An 11,817-nucleotide genomic window follows, 5' to 3' on the forward strand; every position below is an offset into this window, starting at 1 on the left:
TTTTCCATTAGCTGTGTGTTTATTTAATGTTTTCATACACCACACATAACAATAACAATGTTAAATACCTTAATGCATGTGTTTTACAATACAAACACGATTAATTAAAAAAGGAAAACAGAACATGTTTTTAGGTCAAAATAAGATCAATTCAAGTTAGTGTGTTCATTATTCCCATCAGCATGGCAATAAATAACACAACCTGTTAACTTGTCTCTACTTAAGGCAACTCTAACTGCAAATGATCAGTTAATTTGGGAGCTAGGGCAGAAAATTGAGCTCCAAATCCATCTGTTTCCCATCAACTATTCACATAGTAGGTTTATGTGCATGCATCATTTGTGTGCAAAAACAGGAGCCGAATCCTTCTTGTGTTTTATAGACCGGTGATGGGTGCCGTAAAATGTATAATAAATAACAAACTTTTAAAGGTTGAAATGACAGAAAAGTGTTTGTCCTGGTCCTTTGGTCTCATTCCTATTGAAGATATTCCATTTTTAAACAGTTTATTTCTGGCGAAACAGTGTCGATGCTGTGCAAGAAAAGGCCTAAAATGGTGAAAACAAATTGAAATTTCATACAACACAGAGCCACAACATGCTAGAAAGGGTAGAAATCAAATGTGCAAATCATTTTTAACTTCCCTTTTCATATAGCTAGGCCGGTTATCACTTATCCATGTTGTCACATTTAATCCTAACTCTTTCATGAACCTTTCAAAGCCAGCCGGACAAAAGAGGTGAAAGGATAGCGGGCGAGTGCAACCTGGCCTGTGCTACATCACAACCTTGTACAGTACAGTATCAACAGCACTTGGAACGCCAAGACTGCAGTGTTTTGCCTCTTCCAAACGCAACAATCAGGTAAAACTAAAAATGTAGAAAACAACACTAGTTAAAAATGTAAAACACATTTCAGGTAAGCGGAGCAGCTGAGTCAGCATATATCATCCTTTTTACATCGTGTTCAGTCAAAGTATATGTCCTACCATAGGAGGACACCACCATCATTCAAATATATATGACTATTTTCATGTATACCTATACATAGTTTGAAGCAAAACCTTCTAGTAATGAATGGATTTGTCATTCCCATCATCGTAGATATTAGTCAGTACTATATTCTCTACCAGGGCCTCACTGCTGACACTCTTGGCAGTAGGGATGGGTACCGAAACTTGGTACCATAATGGCACCAGTGCCGATGTAAACGGTAGTAACCAGACCGAAAACTAAGACATCGGTGCCTCAATTCAGTTCCTAAATCTAGTGGCATTAAAATGAGGCAAAAATGACATCTAGTTACCGCTGATTCAACGGTCATGACGGCGTTATGCTTGATGCCACCGGCAACAAATGCTTAAAGGTGATATTGTGCAAGTAACGTCTTGTATTAACTTCATTTTGCTCAATGACTATATAATATTAAAAACAATATTTAGGGATGCACAATATATTTTTTTCCGATGCCAATACCTTTGTGCTTCTCAAGACTTTTTATAGCTATTTTTTTCCATTTAGGTTGAACTGTAGTTTGTGCACACCTGGAGGTAAGAACGACTCAAATAAAGTTGGATTTTGCAAACTGTACCTGTAGATTTGTCCTAACCAAATATTACGACATTATTACTATTAAAAAAATGTGGCGGTTCAGAAGTACAAACCGTAGCTCCAAGGGGTTTACTGTCCAACAAAAGCCGGGATCTTCACCGATGGTAAAGGGCTAGCGTCATCATTTCCATGATGAAATCACTGATCGATTTAGCCCTCGGGTCGTCTCTGTAAAACCCCAGGCGTCGTAGCGATGCTGGCGTTTCAGGTGGCTGATAAGGTTTGATGTGTTGAAGATCAGTGTTTTTTTACCCTCATCGCAAAATGTTTGCAGAGCATTTGGCGAAATGTCTTCCTTTGAAACAGTGAGAAATCCCACGCAATCGACGCCATGTTTGTTTACAAGCGAGCTCAGGAGGGGAAGTTACGACAGGCTATATGCACCACGTCAAAGGAGCGCTTGATTCACTCTAACCCACCTACAGCACGGTATGGGTAATATCGCCTCATTGGAGCATTTTATTATTTTTTTTATCAGTTAGCGCAGCTATTTCTTTAATGTAATCTGATTTATCGGTATGATGTCATAATCCCTCATATCGGCTGATAATTGTCTGTCTGGCAATTATGGTGCACCCCGAGTAATTGTATTTATATTACTGAAGTATTCAAATTACTATTCTGTTAACTTGCATGCCACATAATTATCTTTTCCTTTTCTTAAGTACCATTACCGGATAATATGTAAACGATACCCAACCCTACTTGACAGCAATGCAAACTCTGCAGATGAATTTCGGGGTTACGCTTTGTGGACAGAGGAGGGGAAGGGTCACAGCGGGGCAGGGTTACTGGATTTGACAGGTGGTAGAGGAAGGGGTTGCCTGGCAGCACATGCAGGTGGGGTTGACTGATTTAGGTGGGATCAGATCCAGGTCCTCGTCATCCGGTATCTCATCTAAACGGTAGCCGTCCTTGAGCAGCTGGATGTTGAGATCTTGGTTGATTTGCTACGGGAGAGACGGAAGAAAGTGACTGTGGAAGAAAACGCTTGTTCTAGTACATGAAAGGACTATGATGCGGTGTAGTTGTACACGACTGCAAAAGACGGCCACAAAAACAAACTCTATGATCTCTGACACTGTCAGTCAAAATTGAGCACTGTTACCTTTGAGGAGCTGCCCCACCTGCTGGTTGTTTGAGAGAATACAAGGATGGATTTATGAGCGGTAAACTGGTCATCTTTTGTCTTTTACTTGCTTGAGTTATTAACTTGTGAATTTACAATAATGTCCGACCCAGCACGCTCTGATCTTTTTGTGGTTCAAAGTGGTTCAAAGCTGCTGTCAAAATTATATGTGTTATTTTGTTACGGTCAGGTCCTTTAAGATGAACATCCTCTTTCCTTGAACTACAGTACAATCATTTTGTTTCCATGGTGCACGCCTTGCTTGCAGCCTGCTATTACGTAATGCTGAAGGACTGAATTAGATTCCCAACAATGTCAGCTAATCATTTCTGGTGGCATTAAGATGCTGATGCACTCTAGTTGCAAGACAGGAACTCACCTCAGCAGAGGAGTATCCTGACGACGAGTATCTCGACATGTCAAAGTCGTCATCGCTGAAGAACATGAATACAAATCAGCATTTTGCAAGACAGTTTATGGACAGAGGTGGGGCTTACCTGTCTGTGTCTAACGCAACCAAGGGCTTCTCATCAGGACTCTGGTCTAACGAGGAATAGCCTTTATTGGGCACTACCAACCTGTGAGGAAGGAGATGAGGGCCATGTGAGGGGAGAGTGGGTGGAACAGAATATGAAAGGAAGGGAAAACATTAACAATGGGCATGCTAACAAGAAGGCTACCGGCAAAGACAGTGAAAGAACGCAGACAGACGAGGGAGCATCCTCCTTCAATCAATGAAAAGTCTTCCTCTAAGGAGCCCATGTGACAGACCAAGATAATGGATGTGATTTAAGCCCAAGGAAACATGTCTCTGTTCTCATACAAGCTGTTCCTACACAAACAAGCAACTCTGATTCTCCTTATTCTGTCTTTACACAGAGTTTGCTGTCAGCTGCAGGATGTAAATAAGCCTGACTTGTAATATAAGGTGGAAAGTGAGTTAGGTTAATTATGTTGCACGCTTAAACGTACAGTACATAGTGTAAAATGAATATGAAAAATTAATATTTCAACATTTGGCATGAGTACGATCTCTTGAATTTATGTTCCAAGTACAGCTTCAAAATGCAAAAAGAAGAAATGGGAGTGAGATAAAAAATGTTTGAACAATTTATTGCAAACAACCATCAAAGTGAATAGGCTGTTTATCAGCTGAGCAAAGGTTTTTATGACCATAGCCTTTAAAAAGCCAGAAACTTGGCAATAATATGGATTCAGTGTCGTTTTCTGTCAGGTATTCACACTGTCATGATACAGTATCTTGACGGCAAAGGCAAAAAACCTTTCTCTCTTTGAAATGCAGTCGGATTGTTGGGCTGCATGAGCAAGGCCTCTGGCAGCGCGCCATTGCTGCTGAGGTTGGACGCAGGAAGACAGTCATATGAAACTTCTCAAAAGATTCTGACGGTAAAGGAACAAAAAAGTCAAGTGGTAGACCCCAAAAAATGTCACCAGAGCCGGAGGATCTGATTGGCTGTCCATCAAGACACAGGACGATCCTCGGCCTAAATCAGTGGTTCTCAATTATTTTCTGGCAGAAAAAATCCTGACCCTGATGGCTTCCCACGTTACTGGCATGACAAGGAGATCCCACCTGAGATGTTTTTCATACAGCCCAGTAGAGGGGGTGCCATCATGATGGGGTGCTTTTTCCTTCAATGGAGCAATGAAGCTTCAGGTTGTGCAGTGGCGTCAAACGGCAGCTGGCTATGTGGAGATGTTGCAGGGGGCATCCCTCATGACTGAAGGCCCTCGTCTGTGTGGTAATGACTGGCTTTTTCAACAGGGCAATGCTGCAGTTCACAATGCCCGCCTAACAAAGGATTTCTTCCAGGGAAATAACATCACTCTTTTGGACCATCCTGCATATTCCCCTGTTCTAAATCCATTCTAAATCTAATTGAGAACATTTGGGGATGGATGGCAAGGGAAGTTTATAAAAAATGGACATAAGTTCTAGACAGTAGATGTCCTCCATGAAGCAATCTTCACCACCTACAGCAACATTCCCACTAGCCTCCTGGAAACACTGGCATCAAGCCTGGTGAAACCAATGTTTGAGGTGATCAACAAGAATGGCGCAGCTACTCATTACTGAGTCCTTGTTTTCTGTTTTTTTGAGCTGTAGTCTTAAACTTGTGATCGCAGCCTATTTCAATTTAATGGCTGGTTGCAATAAATTGCTGACTCTTTCCATCATGAGAGATGTATGCTAAATGCATTGGCAAACTGGAGGCGTGATATTTTGTGTTCAGCCTAGAGGCTCCACTGTATTGCATTTGCATTGTAACATGCCAGTCATATTTGTGTGTTCAGGCTGATGTTTAAGTGCACACACTTGAGTTTTTGCAATGATGCTCATCTTACTCAGTATAGGCCAACTTGACTGCAACATGGTGCTCAACTTTTGGTACAGTACTTAAAATACTAAATAATCATGTAAACACATTGAGAACCTTTGGAGATAACAAATCATCTGTCAGTGTAGTCACCGTGTTCTGGCCATGACGTTGTTCTTCTTGGGCTGCTGATTGACTGGACTGCCGACAGCGTTGCTGTTCTTCAACGAGCCCTTCCTGGCCAGCTCTCTTTGTTTCTCTGTACAAGTAATGAAGGTCTTGGTTTACATGTCACATACGCACTCCACATCTCAAATATTAAACATTTGTTGTATGCCCTTGTGTACCTACTAGCAGACAAATGAGGTTAGCATAATTAAAACAAGTGCTCATCAGAAAGGGGGATAATTAGAGAAGGGAATTGAGTTTCCTTCTTATTGCCAGTTGTAGGTGACTCTGCATTTTATCTTTTCCATATATTACCAGACTGTCATTTTCAGTAATAGTAGTCAGTGTTTGACCAGGGAGTGAAGGCGTATACTGTATTGTTCTTCGCTGTCCTCCCAGCAAATACACATTATCTTTGCATATCTCAAATTCTCAATCCAAATATACGCAGAATAGAATATTGAGGTGAAAAAAATGCTGATGGTGTGCAGATGATACAGGCACGGTATGCAAAGTATTGTGTCTTTTGATGCTTTTGCAGAGTGAATGTGAATTGTTATAAAAACATCATCTGTTCAACTTAAAAAAAAAAACAAAGAAACAAACTCCTGTTTTTACTCCATCGTTCTCATGTAAACCCACACTAATACTGTACGTTTTCAATTTGAGCTAAATGTACATGTGAGGTCACTGAATAATTGTTTCACAATGAACATTTGATGACAGTGTTGACATTCTTATAAGACTGAATACAATTAACAAGGAGCTATAATTCTTACTGTACTGGCGACACTGCAGGATTGATGCTCCGATATCGAGACACACTTTTCATTGGCTTTGACTTAATTCATTGTAAGCGTAGGTGACAACAGTTAAAAAAAGACTGACACTGGAGTGTTGGACCACAGTCCACAGAAGAGACACTTAAGTGACTGTGACTATAAATTTATGAACCCTTATACATCATCAATATAATGGGCACATTGATAGTGCTGAATCTCTCTTGACTAATGAATGACGATTGAACTTAATTAACAGAAAAAATAAAAGAAAACCCTATTTAACAATGGTCCAGACTCTAAAGCAGGGGTGTCCAATCTTTTTCCACCGAGGGCCACATACTAAAAATGGAAGGATGCAAGGGCCACTTCGATGTTTTCTACATCGACACATGTAGAAATGCATGTAGAAGTTATATATATTTCAAGAAAAAACTGCATCTCAACTTTGTGATATAGTTGAAAAATTGCATTACTGTGTTCTCTCGTTTATCGCGGGATATAGGTTCCCAAAATAGCCCGCAATAAGTGAAATCCGCGATGTAGCCAACTTAATTTTTTTTACAGTTATTATGTTTAAGGCTGTAAAACCCCTCATTAAAGCCTTTTCTCAGCATTAACATTTTCTCGCATTTCTCTTTTGTTTAAACACTCTCAAAAAAGTTCAAACCTTAGTTGGAATTGTAATGATCACACACAAGGTTGGACACAAGAAATTATTAAGTGACTCAAACGTATTTCACTCCTCTGACCGTGCCTTTTCGTCCTGGCGCCGTCCCGATGTACTGTAGTGTTTTTGTATCCTTGATAAAACATATTGATGCAGTACTCCTCCTGTTGCAGTACTCCTTGAACCAAAGATTCACTTATTCCGTAATGGCGCCCTACAGCCGTATAACGTCTACATTCCTTCAGCATGTCCAGAAGTCCAACCTTTTGTGCGATGGTTAGCATCCTCCTCTGCCTTTTGGGCACGTTTTGTCGACATTGTGGGTTTTGTTGGGGAGAACCTTGCAAACATACAAATACTGCAAGCTAGCAAGCAAGCTAGCGATGACACAAAAGACACGATGACACAAGGGTGGCACGAAGGAGATTGATTGACAATGGTGTACAGCCAATCAGGACGTAGAAGACAGTGGGCGGCGCAGACAGACAAGAGAGGGAAGAGAAAGACACTCAACTTCCCACAATGCAATTCTTCATAATGGGCTAGGCTCTGCCTGTAACTGCGTTGACACGCTGTAACAAAAGAAAGCACTAAAACTGCGCTAAAAAAAATCAGCGAAACAGCAAGTCTGTGAAAGGTGAACCACGATAGAGTGAGGGAACACTAAATCCCCAATAATGTTTTAATTTATTAATGTTCCTAATATTTCAACGTTCTTCTTAAATAACCTTTGTAAATGTCCTTCTTGTAATATTATGACTTTAGTCCTATGATATTTTGACTTTATTCCCATAACATCATCACTTTTTCCCCAACCTAATTTTACATTTTATTTTGTTTTGTTTCTCATAATATTACGAATTTTAGAAAACATGTTTTTTTTCTTTAAAGTTTCAACTTTATGCTAATAAAATTGTATTTTTCCTCATAATATTCTCATAACATTTGGACTTTTTTTATCGTTAGAATATGATTTTTTTCCCCTTAATATTTTAACTTTGTTGTAACATCATAACTTTTTCCTCAACCTAGTTTTCCAAAAATCACAACTTTATTCATTGTTTTGGTTGTTTTTCATAATATTACGACTTTAAAAAAATTACGTATTTTTTAATATATTTACACTTTATGCTACTAAAATGACATTATTTTTTCTCATAATATTAGGACGTTATTCTCTTAAAACTAGGATTTTTTTCTCATTTAATATTTTTTTTCTCTTGATATTTTGACTTTATTCTTGCTGCTTTTCCGTTTTTGCTGTTGTTGTTTCTTTTTTCTTGTTAAATTATATTTTTGTAATGTGCCGCGGGGAAATAAAAACACAGTCATGGGCTGCAAATGGCCCCCAGGCCGCACTAAAGCCTTGACAGCATATAGATTAGAGATTAGAGAGGTCTGTGACAACCAGTGTTTTGTTAAACATAACCTATCAATAGATTACAACATGCCTTTCTAAAACTACTATAGTGCTGTAGCTGTGTCTGCCTATTGCAACATTGACGGTTCCCTGAAAAATGTCAATTCCTACCGATTTTCATCTGCAGGGGGGATGGCTTGTAGTTGATTGTGACCTGTTCCCCCTCTCTGGTGTCCGAATCAGCTTCTGATGCCGTGGAGGAGGCCGGGTCCTAGAGACAAGCAAGGATATAATATACAGATAACTAGACCCCAACCGATATGGGATTTTTGGGGCGATACCGATATTGGGGGCTGAAAAAAAGCCGATATCCGATATATCGGCCGATAACCGATATACAGATAACTGATATATTGGCCAATATATGAAATAAGAGCATTGATATACACAGGTTATATACTGTACATGCATTCTTATAATACCCAAAATACGATTCAACACAGAGAAGCAGAATACTACCAAATGAAAATAAGGAAGTTTAATTATTGTGTTCTTTGCTTTGCTGGTGCTTAGCCCTGGCTAAGTTGCACACTGCACATGTTGCATCTAACGTAACGGCTCCACACCTTACTCTTCCCCTCTGCCTGTCAAATGAAAACATATACATTTAGTGCATTTGGGTAATTAGCCTAGAATTTTATACTACAGTTGAGCATTTTTAAAATAAAAACAAGTGGCTGCATTGGGCTGAAAGTGATAATACAAAGGCTAACGTGAGGTGTTTTTCAACTAATACATGCTGTGTTTATCAGAGGTTTATTCACAAAAACATCTTACCGATATCAAAAGTCATATTTACTAGCTATTGAAAAGTTCCATCTGCAGCCACTGAGTAGTTGCAAACAGCTCAAAAACTAATACTGAAGCAAACATTAAAAAGTGAAAAAAAAGTTGACTACAAAGAAAAATAAGAAATAATCAAAACATGCATCACATTACTAGACTTGATACAAGGGACTAAAGTACATTTTATGTTACAATGTGGCTGCTTTCCAAACATGCAATGTATCCAATGACAAATAAATACATTACTTTCAAAATGATTTTAATGAAGACATGAACCTGTGAATGCATGAGCCCCTGGAAATCCTGCATGGAAGTATTAAATGAAAATTAAAATTTGCGTGAAAACTAGAATGTTCTCCTTGACGCTCCCTGACAGCGTGGCACGAAAGTGTAGCGTTATACAAAGTCACAGCTTACCATGCATGCAGTTTCTTTTGTATGGTGTTTGCAGTGGAGATGAAAGACTTTTTTCATGTTTTTTCAGGCAAGCGGGACCTAGTGGTAGCAGCTAGAATGATTGGTACAGGGGGTGTGAGGGGTCCTGAGTGATGGAGATGGCTTTCCTGGTGGCTGCCTGGGCATAAAGATCTGTGAGGGGGTTTTGGGGGATCCAGTTATTTTACAGGCCCCTTTTATGGGTTTTATGTTTGGTGGTCAGTGTGTTGTACCAGGATGCCATGTTGAAGGTAAGCATGGGTTCTATTAGTGATGACAATGCCTCGCTAAAATGTACAGTAATATACAGTCATCCTTCGGGATTGCGGTTAATTGGTTACAGACCTGACCGTGGTAAGTGAATTTCCGCAAAGTAGGGTTCCTTATTTATAAATTGAATATTTTCATCGTTGGAACATAGAAAACCTGTTTATGACATTCTAAATATGTTTTTTTTTACATTATTAGAGCCCTCTAGACCTGAAGTAAAACCCTTTAGTCACATTTACACTCATATTACCCAATATAGTATGCGTATTAACAGTAAATAATCATTTCAGATATAAATAAGACTCCTGCTCATGTGTGTTGCCATAAATGTGTTTCCTGGGGGGGGAGAGTGAGTGGCGAACAGGAAGTGACGTTGGTTGTTCAGAGTTGAGTTTCAGCTTGCTGTAGGTTAGGCAAGAATAGCCTGTGTCTTTATTAGGAACTTTTGTTAGGGAGTATTGTGCCTGTTGTGACATAATTCAAACCTGCAATAAAAGTCTTTTGTTCCGGCGGTCAAGTCAGGCTCTTGTGTGTCTCACCGAACATGAAAGAAACATTACTAACACATAATGACCATCTTTGAATGTGTCTTCTGAATGCCTTACATTTGTATTTTGGTTCATTTGGATATTTTTATGCTTAAAAATGCAAAATTAAGCAAAGACATTTGCTAAAATATGCATTTTTACTACTAATAAGCCATATTCAATCACAAAACAACAGTATGATTTACTCATTACAATATTTTTGAAAAACCGTGATAGAGTTCATCCGCTGCTTCAAACTTCAAAATTGCGAGGAACAACTGTATAAACTATTTACCAGACACTTAAATAAAAAGTTATATTGACTATGTTAGGGAGGTATTCATTTAACAATTATAGTTCATCATTTTTCCAAATACGGTGATACTTCATAGAGGTGTATTAAACTGCATCATGTCTTTCAATATTTTGGGCCACTACTTTAGCTGCATTGGCAGGTTAAAATATAGCTATAGTTTGTATGATGCAGTGCAGTTTTTCACCAATGAAAACTTCGACCGCATGAATGTATTTGATACATTAAATGAACACCTCTCTTGACCTGTAGTGTCAATCAAAAACGAACAGAATTGTCCTTGTACATTTTCGATACATGTTTAGTGAATCTAACCACTGATCTCACTTGTACTAAACTCCACTGCATGAGGCAAACAACACACAGCACATCTGAAATGAAGAAATCGTAACATTTAGTCTGACCTTTTGAATTTTTAAGCAGCTCAGGGACCGTATGAGGAGGCCCATGGGAAATCTGCTTGTGGGTGATGGGTGTATGTATACTGCTTTTTTACCTCGACCCACTTGGGAACATACATTACATTTTTGGACCGGGGAAGTGTATGACTAGTTACCTAAATGTCTAATGATTAGCCCCATATTACAGTAAATTGAACCCTGAGGGGCAGAAATGGACAGTGTGTCTACTATCAGCCGCCCCGTCCACAGCATGGAAAATCTTACTATAGGCCATTGAGGACATCATACTCAATACTCATTTCATTGTCTAGCTATGTCTTTTAAGCTCATACATGCTCGCAGGCTTCTGGTAGAATCTGTTGACCATCATCGTCGTTAGCATCTTGCTGCGTGGATGCTGAGGATGTGGCTGCGTGGGGATGGAACGTGACGGATGTTGTTCGCCATCCGCAGCACGCACATAAATAGTATATACCCAACACGAACATCAAATCAAATCAATTTCACATTTTAACGTGTGACGGCGGGCTATAATAGCTCGTGTGCGGCATATATGCGGATAGCATGGTGAGATTTAGCGAAACTGGTCAATCACGCCATTCGCAATCCCGTGATTTGTGTGTTTTGTTTGTTTGTTTGTTTTTTAAACAAAACATCTACATAGTGAGTGTTTTTTTTTTAAAGAACAACATAAAATGTTCGTACCAGCGGCTGCATCTCCGCCTCCTGCACGGCATTGGGCACTTGGAATCTGTCGATCTCCTCCATCATCCTCCTTTAAACTGACAATATGAATTGAAGTCCACGATAGAAGGCTTGTCTAGATGTCCCTGGGACGTGAATCAGACGCGAAATAATCTCGGTCCTACAGTGGCGAGCGTCATCCCAGATGGCACTATATGTCGACGGTGGTGTGACCACTGGGCTGACGATGATGACTCCACCGTGCACCACCACCACCCACTTCCGG

At 39.6% G+C, this 11,817-nt stretch overlaps 1 protein-coding gene across 1 annotated transcript; it reads right to left on the reverse strand.

The window, feature by feature from the left end:
• fam219ab (family with sequence similarity 219 member Ab) lies at positions 1–11,817 on the reverse strand. The gene is made up of 6 exons (XM_054774128.1): positions 11,553–11,817; positions 8,227–8,326; positions 5,232–5,337; positions 3,237–3,317; positions 3,119–3,173; positions 1–2,560 (listed from the first exon to the last, which is right to left on the reverse strand). Exons 1-6 carry the CDS (start codon positions 11,616–11,618, stop codon positions 2,399–2,401), a joined length of 570 nt encoding a protein of 189 aa, XP_054630103.1. The 5' UTR covers positions 11,619–11,817; the 3' UTR covers positions 1–2,398.

This window comes from Dunckerocampus dactyliophorus, chromosome 4, assembly GCF_027744805.1.
Source record: "Dunckerocampus dactyliophorus isolate RoL2022-P2 chromosome 4, RoL_Ddac_1.1, whole genome shotgun sequence".
NCBI classification, from domain to species: domain Eukaryota; kingdom Metazoa; phylum Chordata; class Actinopteri; order Syngnathiformes; family Syngnathidae; genus Dunckerocampus; species Dunckerocampus dactyliophorus.

What these genes read in the sequence shown, in the direction of transcription:
- fam219ab (XM_054774128.1), bottom strand. Translation starts at nt 11,618, where the DNA reads ATGATGGAGGAGATCGACAGATTCCAAGTGCCCAATGCCGTGCAGGAG. An exon ending in CCCCCTGCAGATGAAAATCG is followed by an intron (nt 5,338 to 8,226) that starts GTAGGAATTGAC and finishes TTACTTGTACAG; the next exon opens with AGAAACAAAGAGAGCTGGCC. An exon ending in AACGTCATGGCCAGAACACG is followed by an intron (nt 3,318 to 5,231) that starts GTGACTACACTG and finishes CCTTCCTCACAG; the next exon opens with GTTGGTAGTGCCCAATAAAG.